Source organism: Crocodylus siamensis, chromosome 3 (assembly GCF_052110815.1).
Source record: "Crocodylus siamensis isolate JL-2025a chromosome 3, ASM5211081v1, whole genome shotgun sequence".
NCBI lineage: Eukaryota > Metazoa > Chordata > Crocodylia > Crocodylidae > Crocodylus > Crocodylus siamensis.
The window spans coordinates 251,126,315-251,138,741 of NC_143397.1; the positions used below are offsets into that span (position 1 = coordinate 251,126,315).

At 42.2% G+C, this 12,427-nt stretch overlaps 1 protein-coding gene across 1 annotated transcript in view; it reads right to left on the reverse strand.

The window, feature by feature from the left end:
• Positions 1-1,473: 1,473 nt before the first annotated feature.
• Positions 1,474-12,427, reverse strand: part of FAM135B (family with sequence similarity 135 member B) — a 310,367-nt gene continuing 299,413 nt past the window's right edge. Inside the window, exons 16-20 of the mRNA XM_090040700.1 lie at positions 8,108-8,205; positions 6,748-6,899; positions 5,900-6,010; positions 4,325-4,438; positions 1,474-2,775 (exon numbers count right to left, since the gene is read on the reverse strand). Coding sequence (XP_089896826.1) covers positions 2,570-2,775; positions 4,325-4,438; positions 5,900-6,010; positions 6,748-6,899; positions 8,108-8,205 — 681 coding nt within the window. The 3' untranslated portion in view covers positions 1,474-2,569. The remainder of the gene's footprint in view (positions 2,776-4,324; positions 4,439-5,899; positions 6,011-6,747; positions 6,900-8,107; positions 8,206-12,427) is intronic.

Sequence of the window (12,427 nt, forward strand, 5' to 3'; positions counted from 1 at the left end):
ACATAATAAGATACATTTACATATACCTGTAGGAACAAATCCTGCCGTTTCATTTATGCAAAAAATCCCATTGGCATAGGAGGGCCTGTCATTCTCGCGTACACTCAGACATACATGCACACACACACTAGAGGCTGGAAATGGTACCCAACAAAAAATGCAAGGCAAAGCCATTACAAGATAAGACTGCTGGTTTGAAAATAGAAGACTCTACTGCCCAAGGGTTTTGTCCGACTCATGAAAGTACCAGCAAATAGAGTATTATTCAAGTGTAGCAAATGGGAATGGACACACATTTTGGTATATATTATGCAAAAGACTGCCCTCCACCTACGTGAAACCATAGCTTATAGGCTCTGTTTTATTATTGTTGGAGCTTTAATATAAAACTTTACTGAGAAGGAATTATAAAGTGTGGTAAACAGGTTTGGTTGGCACTAAAATTGTAGAGGCAAAGGTGTGATCTGTTGATCGCCACCGAGAAAAGGGACTCTAGGCTTTCTTGAGTTTAATACCGACTTCAACACTCCTTGCAGCTTGATGGAAAGACAGAATTTCTCAGCTTTTGGAAACCCTTCTTTAACAGGAGGATGATAATATTTATCTACCTATTCACTCAGGTACTACGTTAACAGCTCATGCTTACAAAGCATTCTGATGTTGAAACATGGTGTGTAAGTGGCAACCAGTAATATTTCATTTCGCCATGACCTTGAGGGGGCAGAAAATGGTCTTTAGGCCCAGTCTAGCTGATTATTCTCAAAGAATCTCCATCCCACCTACCTCTTGTTCGCATATTATTCCTCACGCCCTTCTTATCTACAAATAAGCAGATACCAAATCTATTATTTTTTGTTGTATTAACTTGCCAGTTATTCCACTTTCCAGTGCTCCTTTTCATGAAGTATTTCATCTCAAATTCTACCCCATCACCTTTCCTTTTTATTTAACTACCTGTGTGGGAAAAAAAAACCTTGTCCAAAACATTCACAATGTTTGAGGGTTCCCAGTGCAACTTTGTTGGAAATGACTTCTTTCAAAGAATATAATTCCCTTAACCTTAATAAAGTTTAGATCCTTAACACCTAGTGCCACCATAGTGTTTTTCACTGCAAGATAATACACTGTACATAGAGCTGGTCAAAATTTTTTTGGAAAAAAATGGGCATCATAAAAATCAAAAAACCTGTCTTTTTTTTCAAAAACAGTTTTGGTGCATGAAGAACTTGACCTTTTTTTCCCCTAAAATTTGTCCCTTGTAAAATTGTTATATTCTACTTTATTGAAAAGTTATCAAAATGATATGAAAAACTCATTGAAAGTTATTGAACTTTGCCATTTCAACTGTTGATTGATAACATTTTCATAAAAATCCTTTATAACCCCCCCACCCCCCCATTAGAGAGTGAAAAGTGAGTCTTTCAAACCTGGAAAAGCTATGTAGGTATTTATTTTTCATGAATTTCCCTTCACAAATTTTCAACCAGCTCTAAATGATAGTAATTGGAATGCTATATAGCTTTCCACTTTGGGGTTAACATATTCCAGAAAGGACCTAATGGAAGAGTCCTATATTTTAAGGGGGTTTTTTTTGGGAAAAGTTGCCAACCTATTCCCTTTGACTAACTTGATCCTGGTGTCATTGGAATGACTTTGATTGCCAGCTTAGAGTGACAAAACTTTTACACCCTGGGGATAATGCACTTAGGTACAAATTTAAAAAATAAAAACTGTACCTCTGAGGTCATAAAGATAAGCAAAACAAGGTGTTTTTTAAAATATGAACAGGAGACATGTTGACAGATGACAATATTCCATGTTTTTCCCCCAATATCTTCCTCTTGGCTTGGCTGTTTCTATCTTGAGTACTTCTTTTTTAGACTTAAAGGATTAAAAATAAACAAGAAATAAAGAGACTTTTCAAGATTTTTTCCTTCTGTTTAAAATATTTCTTTTCCCTTTCCCATGCTTTGAAGGTATGAATGGTACAGATTCATCACGATAATGGAATATCTCTGTATTTTCTTTAGACAAACCTAACTGCTGCATCTATCAAGGATTCTGATCACATAAATATATGTCATTTTTTTCCAGTTCATCAGAAAGGAGGTTTTAACCTGAGTTCATATATGCTTCTTTCCTCTTGTGTTAACTATTCCAACAAAAATGCTACAGATGTACAGCTCTGTTAATAAGTACGTGAGTAATGACCAAGGGTGACTGCATTCCTGGGTTAATAATGGAGATCATACGGGTCCAATCACACCTAAAGAGTTGGCTTTCTTACGCTTGCTTCACTAAATCCGAAGGAGCTTTCGTCGTTATGAGAACAAAGAACAGAAACCAACTGTGAATACTTATGTCTTCCAAAAGCACCAATGTTTGGAAGCTTGAATACCTTTAAGCCATAGCACTTTATTCTCTGAAACATAAATGGAAATGGAGGGAGTGGTAATGTCCCACCTGATCACGTGCATATTTCTCATTGCTAATACTGCACTCGTTTGGCTAAGGGATTCTACTTCACTGAACAAAATGCTTCCCTTTGTTTTACCCAGTCCTTCAGGCACTATTTGAAGTAGTTGAGTCCTGCCACGAGGAAAAACTTTTCCAGGAAGAGTTCAGAGTCCAGCACTGCTATGTGAGCCGCCCGTCCGATCAGCGTGTTGGCGGTGTTTGGCAGGGCATGGAACACGTTGTGTCTTATTAAAGTGCAGTCCTTTGCTCCAATCAAAGGCTGGAGGAGGTTGTTTATCATCTCTGCATAAACAGGACCTGCAGAAGATTTTAAAAGGCAGGCAATGGTCATACCGGTATTCAGGTGTTGCACTGAGTTGATGCTTCACTGTAATTACAACTGACCAAGAAATCAGAAAGTTGTTACAAAACACTAATTTCTAGAGAAGAGCCCATTATAAATGTGTAGCAAGTGTCATAACACAGTTGATCAGAAATGGACCCAAAGCAGCCTGCTGGATCTGCTAGGTAGGTTATAGGTAGGCTTCATAAACTACGTCAGAATTCAATCTGGTCCCACTGAAGTCAAGAGCAAAACCATGCATCTCTTCAATGAAAACAGACTTGGAGCCATATCTCTCTGCAAGGCAGACTCTAGAAGGATTACTGATGGGGTATGCAGGTACTTAGGGACTTGGCAAAGGAGCCCAAAGACTATGCAGAGTATTCCTGAATACTAAGCTGACCTGCTGACCTGCGTACGGGATATGGGTAGCTGTCTAGGAAACCAGCAAGTGCTCTGTAGGGACCTGAATGATGTATATGAAACTTGGATCTGGATTTACTATGCTGTCCCTAAAGGAGCAGGTCTGAGACACTGGTGAGAAGATGCAGTAGCAGAACTAGGGTGGGATAAGAAGCACACTAGCAAATTTAGAGAGGGGGCCACTAACACCCCACAGTGCTCAGCACTCTCCTCCTTGCTCCCCAGGGCTCAACAGCATGTCTGCTGAGGCTGCTGAAGTTGCTACTTACACTGCTGAGCCCTTCTCTCTTCAGCTTGTATCTGGGTTTGGAAAGAAATGGAGCTGTGCTTTAGTTCAGATCCTGACGATGCACAACACCAAACTGTCTAACCGATTAGCCCTGGATTTCTCTTCCCACTTACCAGGAGTAACCCTATTCGTTCATGTGACATTGATGCAAAAAGAATGACTTTGGATACACCATATTTTATATTTTCTGAGAGCTGTAGAAAACCAGAATGGCTGTACCTTCTAAAGAAACAGTCTATAAGCTGATAATAAAGACAATCACAGTCCAGTACAATTTAGACATAAGCAGGTCTTGAAGTTGAGGGATTTGCACCTAGTCATGAATGCAGCTCATGAATTTTATTCACAGAGACATGATTTCACATGTCACCGACACTTAAATCATGCAGGGCATAATCAAAGTCTACTGAAATGAAAGACAAGACTTTGATGGTCTTTAGACAAGGCTCATTACATCAAAAAGAAGGTGATCAAATGTTGGTAATGCAAGAAGCTGGAAAGCAACATTGCTACAAATGGATTCTATTGTTATCAGCACATTTCTTTAAAAAAAAGGTAAGAAAGGAGAGCCCTTTGAAACCAACTTGAAATTTATTATTTATCAAAGAGTTCCGTAAGTTGCTCTGAATTGATTTCAGTAGCTTGCTGTGGGAAGAAAGCACAGTTCTGCTTATCAAATTAACACCTAAGTTTTAATTTTTTTATTGTGCTAATGAATCATGATGATGCTACATCCTCAGTTAAACTAAAGACCTTGCTCAGCAACAAAGCTAGCAAATGGCACAGGAAACATGGAAAGGATCTTAACGTACCTGTGTGTCTGTCTTTAAGTGCATTTTTGCACATTTCTATTCTTGCTGAATGAAATGGGACATATCGGTCTTGGGGAGATGCCACGAGCACAACATTTTTAAAGTACTGAAGACCTGGAACAAAGAAATCCATCATATAGTTTATACTGGAGTGATATATAACAACGACAACGTTGCCAGGATGATGTCATGTTTACATGTTCTAAATTTCATGATACAAATGTCACATGAAGAATATCAGTGGCATATATTTGTAAAGGTTATTGCCGCCCAAAAAACAGATGTCATTGCTGGGAGGCAAATGGTTGCCAATGCTCATTTCTTCTTAATCCCTGAGCACACTAAGATGCTGAGAAGAAAAATGTAAGAGCACTGTCTCTGCCTGGAAGAATTTTTGATCTATGGCCTCCATCAAGAAACTCATGCATGCGAGTAACGTCACACACAGAAGATTTCCTATTAGGCTCAGTGGAGCTCTCATGTATGTCCGTGTTCTCAGCAGTGAGGCCTACCTAGATTCGGGACTGATGCAACGAATGACTGCCATAAATAAACAAGGTATGTGGGTAAAACAGAGATGAAGGATGAGGTTTCCAGTAATGGTGTCATGTGGCTACTCAGGAAGGCATGACATTCCCATTACTTTAGAAAATTTATTCATTTATTTTTTTTTTTTTAAAGAAATACACATCACAGACATGACCAGGCTGGAGAGGGAATTGAATATATTTGGACTGATATCCTTACTATGGACTCTGAAGCATTTTTTGGCTTTTTTTTTTTTTAAATATAGGGTACAGCCATTCCTTTCCAGTTGGTGATTAAACGTCTGTGACGTTTGGAATTTATCCCCCAAATGTGTTATTTCTCTTTGTTAACTTGGTCTAATAAAAGATACCAGATTCACCCAAAGAACTTTGTCTGCTTATTTTTCTTTGTTAATTTATTGCTCATGCACCCAGATTTGCTAAGATGCCTGAATTTAAACTTCATTAACAATCACTGTTTAGCTCAATGCATAAACCAGATCTATAGGAAAAGAGATAGGCTGGTTATAAGCCTATGAACTATGGAGCACATCGCTTTCATTGTGAAAGGAGTCGTCATATATAGCACTGCATGCTGCAAGACTCATGAAGTAGTACAGGACTGAAGCTAGGCTCTGATCCACAGATCACTTAAGTAACTAGGAGCACAAAGAACTGGGCTGCAGGATGTATAGATTATTGCTATCACAGGGATTTGTACAGAAAGCAATACAGCTAAAGGAAGGAAAGAGAGAGGTGTATGATCAATTACGGTACTATGAGAGAAAGCATGGCCTGCAGGTGAAAACTCAATCACAAGTAAGACAAAACTTTCATTAATTTCCTCCTCCTGTCACAGCCTCGGCTGTGGAATATCATGGTGCGGTTAAAAAAAAACCCAGCAACAAAAGGACCCCAAAATCACACTGCCCAGATAATAAAAAACACCCTCCAAACCTTCCTCCTTCTAAACCTTGTGAACACCTTAATATAGGATCTTTCTGAAGGTGCTCCATCTTTCTAGACAGCCACATCATATGCTATGCACCTGTTTTTTGGCTGAGCTGGTACAGGAAACACTTGCGTAGATCTGCGTTGTCCCTGAAGGTAAGCTGCAAAAGGGATCCTGATTTTTTCAACTTCTGCATGATCCACAGGCCTGAAATGACAGTTGACATGGGCTTTTATCCTCTTTGCCAGTTAACAGGCTAGCTGTCTTCACCTTAGAAAAAAAACACTTCCCAGGTTAAGAGAAAGGCATGTACCAACACACCAGCCTTAGATCTACAAGACAAATAAAATGCTGCTTTTTTTTCCTTATGGTGGTGCCCAGTAGCTAGGAAAGTCTAAGGGTCTTACTGATTCTCTACTGCTGTGAGCAGATGGCATAAGGACCCAAGAGAGCTAGACCCTGCACCATAATCCTTGTCCATCAGCCCTAGAGGTGGACTCTCTTTGGAGTCTAGATGGGGCAAGGACTACACTTGCCAGAGCATTATCCTATTCTCATGTTTTTGCAGGTAATATGATGCTGAATAGAGGAGCAGCTACTATTAGCAAAATTAACTGATGCTGGGGTTTCATATAGACACTGCATTTTCAAGGACACAGAATGGGATTTTAGAGCTAAGAACCAGTTTACAGACATGGGACCTACACTTCAGACTACGTGTGTATGTTTTCCTAATTCAGGAAACAGGCTAAGATTCCTCAATGCTGATGAACAAAAACTCAAAGATAAATTTGAGGGGCCTTGAGGTCTGGTGGAAATAGTCCCCAAAGCTTCAGTTAAGAACACAAAAGCACAAGTCAGTACCATGATCTCATTCAGACAGAGTCTTCCTAATGGGCCCTTCATGCATAAAAAGCAACTGAGCTTTTTCCACAAACCCTTACCTGTACTAACCAAAGTACTGTTGTTGTAGAGGGTTCCCAGGTGAGGCCCAGAAAGGGACAGGAAGGTGTGGAGCTTGTTGAGGTAATAGCGAAACCTAGGTCGGGTTAGTACCGATCGGATGATGACATTACCAAGGGAATGACCAATGAAACTGTTGGGAGAGACAAAATGACACTCACAGAAGAACCGCCTATGTATTCCTTTAAATACAGCTTCATGCAGGGTGGCCGACTGTTTATAAATTTATAGATAGGCCATTAAAAAAAAGTGTAAAATGGCCTGTCCATAAAATGTATACAAAAAATTGAGTCATCCACAAAAATACTAAGCAACTAGAGCTTTATTGAAGATCCCACATCAAAGGCAAATGTTGAAAGACAACAGCATCACCTGCTGTTTGAGCAGGAGCAAAGCACCTTGCAGGAGGCATTCTCTCAGAGCTTTGTAGCCCTTAACCCCTCCCATCCTAGCCATGTGTTATTGGTGATGATGTTGCATGCCTTCCTGTAACACACTGCTATAGGTAGGCAGATTGTAGTCTTTCTTTGGGGATCCATGCCAGGATGGGGGGACAGGGCCAGTAGGCATAAGGCTGAGAGATGAGGATGGGGATAACATAGTACAAGATGCAATTGTAGGCGCATAAGGAAGTGGGGGTGAGGAGGATATCTCTGGGAGGGAGGCAGCATAGTGTGGACTGCAGCAATGGTTCAAGTAAGGTTGCCAGTCCAATAGTGTTGTTTCTTTTACAACTATCTGCAAACTTTTTTTTTTTATCAACAAACTGAACATTTCTACTATAGCTGGACTCTACATTTGAACCTGTCCTTGTCTAAGGACTGGCCTGGTAGAAGGGTTACATTTACATTATGTAAAACATATGTCAGTAAATACATCAGTAAAACTAAGTGTCATCAGTAAAAAGTTTGTAGATTATCAGTCAAAAGTATTGACTTACAACCCTGCTTGCATGTAGCGACCCCAATTACATTCATGGGCAACACTGATTGCATGTAGCATGCATTGCTTGTCTTTCCTCCATATAGATGGAATATGTGACTAAATTGATTGTTCTTTGATGACTTTGGACATGCTTTCCCATTTACTTTCTCTTCCATAGCATTTTTAGCTTAACGTTCCCTCTTCCAGTTATGGACTGTATAAAAAGCATCTTCATTCACAAAATAAAGTAAAACAAAGTAAATAAAGACTTCAAAGCCCACCAAAAGTCTTAGAAAGACTCTCTATAACTTCAGTGAGCTTTGAACCAGACCACAAATTATGTGGAGGTGATGATTAAACATAAATTTGCCCTCAGTCATAGGCAAGCACAGACAATTAAGCATCCATGGGTTTTACCTTATTCGGGATATGGAGAGGTTGTATAACTGGATGTGTTGAATAATTTCATCCAGCAATCGGTCAGTCATTGTATCAAAATCAGCAAAAGTATCAGTCTGGTGAAGAGAGAATGGTATTAACTGAAAAACATAATCATCTCTCAATTTTTTATGGCCCTTCCAAAAACTAAAATGGTCAAATTACAGTTCTGAGGTAAAAGACAAGCAAGAAAATAAGAACACCCAAGCATCCTTTTTGTAGTTTATCCCAGGAGCTAGGAAAGGAAGAAAACATAAATCCTATTTTTTTCATCTTGCAAGTCACTTCTAAGTTGGGTTTTTTCCCCTGAAAGGACTTTATAAAACCTGTTTGTTGTTTATTGATTTTCAGTGATTCCATGACGATTAAACATGCTTCATTTACAAACAAACAGATAATCTGAGGGCTCTCCCACTTGTTGGTAAACTCTATAGACTCCCTCAAACCAAGTTTCATAGGTGCTGAGGTTGGAAGGGACCTCAATGGATCTTCAAGTCAGACCCCCTGCCTGGGCAGAAAAGAGTGCTGGGGTCTTGTGACCCCATCCAGGTGCTCGTCCAGTCTCTTCATGAAGATCCCCAAGGTAGGGGAGAGCACCACCTCCCTTGGAAGCCCAATCCAGACTGTGGCAACCCTAACTGTGAAGAAGTTCTTTCTGATGCCCAACCTAAATACTCCTTATCAGCTTGTGGCCATTGTTCCTGGTTATTCCCAAGGGTGCTTGGGAATAGGTCATCTCCTATTCCCTGCTGCCTCCCCTCTCTCCCTCCCCTGCCCCCCCAGTGAATTTGAAGGCACCCACAAGATCCCCCCTCAGCCTTCTCTTGTGGAGGCTGAAAAGGTCCAGGTTCCTCAGCTTTTCCTCATAGGGCTTCTGCTTCTCCTACAGCATTAATACTGATGAAGGCGCATAGCATGAGGTTCTCTTTTGGTGGCACTTGAGGTGTCCCACTGCTTCTGGTATGTCACAAATATATACTGGTCGGAGCCTCACAGGTTTGTTGATAATGCACACGGAGGAGGTGAAACCAGCTTATAATATCTCTAAAACTGCCGCTGCAGGGTTTACAGGAACAGGCAAACAAAATGATTGCAGCCTCTCACCTTGTTGTACATGAGGCTTGACAGACAGTATTTTGCTGAATGAGAAAACACCCTTAGTCACAAAGTTACTAATGTATCAGAACCACACGCTAAGCTCGCATCGCTTGGACCAACGCTATGAATATGAGGTTCCTAAAGTGGCCTGGCTTGATATCAGTGGAAACTGAGATGCTTGGCAACACTGAATTTCAGCCCACTCACATATACAGGAAAAGAAATGTGGGCATGTAAGATGTAGTGCATTATTAGGACAGAATGGATTTCATAGTTAGTAGGGTCAGAAGGCACCCGAGCAGTTCATCAAGTCCGACCCCCTGCCAGCACCGCTTCGCTTGGAAGTTGGTTTCAGATCCTAGCCGCCCTGACCGTGAAGTAGCGCCTCCTGATGTCTAATCTGAATCTACCCTCTGCCAGGTTGGGACCGTGATTCCTGGTCACTCCTGGTAGAGCTCAGGGGATCAGGGACTCCCCCAGTGCCTGCTGATCCCCTCTGACTAGTTTGTAACAGGCCACTAGATCCCCCCTCAGCCTTCTCTGGTGGAGGCTGAACAGGTTCAGGTCCCATAGCCTCTCCTCATAGGACCTGCCCTGCTGCCCCCGATCATACAAGTGGCCTCCTCTGGACCCTCTCCATGCTGTCCACATCCCTCTTGAAACACGGCGCCCAGAACTGGAAACAGCACTCCAGCTGTGGCCTGACCAGTGCCGCATAGAGGGGGAGGATCACCTCCTTGGACTTGCTCGAGATGCATCTGTGGATAAACAACAAGGTGCGGTTGGCCTTCCTCACTGCCTCCCCACACTGCCGGCCCATGTTCATCTTGGCATCAATGGTGACTCCAAGATCCTTTTCTGCCTCTGGACTGACGAGAAGGGAGTTCCCCAGCCTGTAGGTATGGTGCCGGTTGTTCCTCCCCAGGTGCAGCACTTTGCACTTGTCGGTGTTGAATCCCATCCTATTCTCATCTGCCCACCCCTGTAACCAGTCTAGGTCTGATTGCAGCCTATTCCTCCCTTCTGGCATGCCCACATCCCCCCACATCTTAGTGTCATCAGCAGATTTGAATTTGAACAGGGTGCTTTTTACCCCTCGTCCACGTCATTGATGAAGATGTTGAACAGTGCGGGCCCGAGGACCGAGCCCTGTGGGACCCCACTGCCCACGTCCTTCCAGGACGAAAATGAACCCTCCACCACCACTCTCTGGGTGTTACCCTCCAGCCAATTGGCGACCCAATTGACTGCGTGGGTGTCGACACCACAGTTCTCCAGTTTCTTAATGAGAATGGGGTTATAGCACTATAAACCTGTGCACCATTACTGTGGGCTCTAACAAAGTTATCACAGGATGATTGCACTGTTATCATAAATTGTTGTTTGGTATTTGACAGTTAATCAGTAAGATGATAGGCTGTAGCAGAGGTTCTACATTATATATGACTCATGACAATACTGCCACTCGCAATGCAATGAAATAAATAATAAACTGCCAAGTCTACAGGACTGCAAGTGATCCTCCTTTTTTTAGAACTGTGTCATTTGGCGAACCAACAGGACTCTAAATCAAATTCAAAACTAATGAGATTCTAGGGAAACAATCATCAAATGTTGTCACACACATTCAGGGAAAACATATTTAGTAATTAATGCTTTTGTGACAAAATTCATCTTGCTAATTGCAGGCCTTGCAAAGGAAAACACAAGCATATCCTATACTGCCTTAAAATAAATCTTCTCATAAACTAAAAGCAGTCCACTACCCTCCTGCCTGCATCAATATAATTAATGATTTTTTTCCTGAGCTCATTATCTTGAATCTTGTAGGCTATTTAAAACTGGAAAACAAATACTATCCCAAGTGTAAATCACAGACAAACAGCATACAGAGGCGTAGCTCACCTGTCTGTTTTTTATGCCTCAGTATCATTTCAGGGACTGTTTTCGGTCAGATGCATCGTGTCAAATGTCTAACAAACAATTTTCCAAATGGAACAGATTTACATTTTTTCCCCCTGGGAATGCAACATGTAGTTTGGCAGCCTGCACTGCAGATCTGGTATGGCCACAATATCACTCTCTCAGTGCAGGGGGTCAAGACAATATGCAAGTTATAGGCACAGGAGTAGGATACATGAATTCAGAACCCAGCTCTATGGGGGGGAGGGGGGGGCTGCTAAGACCTCAGCCAAGTGGCTTTTCTTCTCCATGCTCTAATTTTCCACAAAATAAAATGAGGACAACAGCTCACCACACTCTTGTTCAGCAGTGTCAGAAATGTGGTCCATAGGTTGGATTCGGCTTGTGAGTCTTGGACTGATCCTGCAATGGCACATGGTACGTGCTTGCCCTGAACCCACATTGGGTGCACGCAGCCAGTCTGGCACACACTCTGGGGCTGAGTTAGGTGCATCAACCATCCCTGAAGACCAGAGCCAGGACACCGCACTAGTCCAGTATGCAAGCAGCGTGACCCTGGAGGAGGACCAGTGTATGCTGCATGTGGTGCATGGGGCTGGATCCAGTTTACACACTGTACCCCACCAAACCAGCCCTTCTCACTGGCTCTAGGCTTGTCTGGATTGGGCCCACAGACTGGCCTCGTCAGAATAGGCACCTCATGCAGTTCAGGATCTGCATACAAGCCCCAGGCCTTAGCAAGCACATATTGCATGTAGCACACAGGGTTGGTCTGAGGCACATGCTGTATGAGCAGCCTGTGCTAGACCAACCTTGCATACTGGTTCCAGGGATGGGGCCGGCCTGTGGGTCTGATCTAGCCTGTAGACCGCTCCACAGTCTTGATCCAGCCTTTGGGGCCAGATGAGATGGACACCCCTGCTCTAGATAACAGAGGTAAAGGTAAAGTTGACTTCTTTCATGCTTGTAAAACCCTATCAGGCCTTTGGTTGTAATACAAGGCATTCACCTTGTTAATATAATTTTGCATTTGTTCTAAATACAGGACCTCTACTGATACCACTTGAGGGCAGCAAGAGTTCAGTCCATTCAACAGCTGCCTTCCCTCTGGAAAAGAAATCTTCCATGCAAAGAAACAGAAAATGCTCTCCCTTTGTCCCAGTACTGTCATTAAAGCAAGTTAATGTTTTGGACTGGCACTGGAAATCCTGACTCTGTGAATGAATATGCATTATGCATTCTATATACTAAATAAATGTGTCACTCTATATTACACCA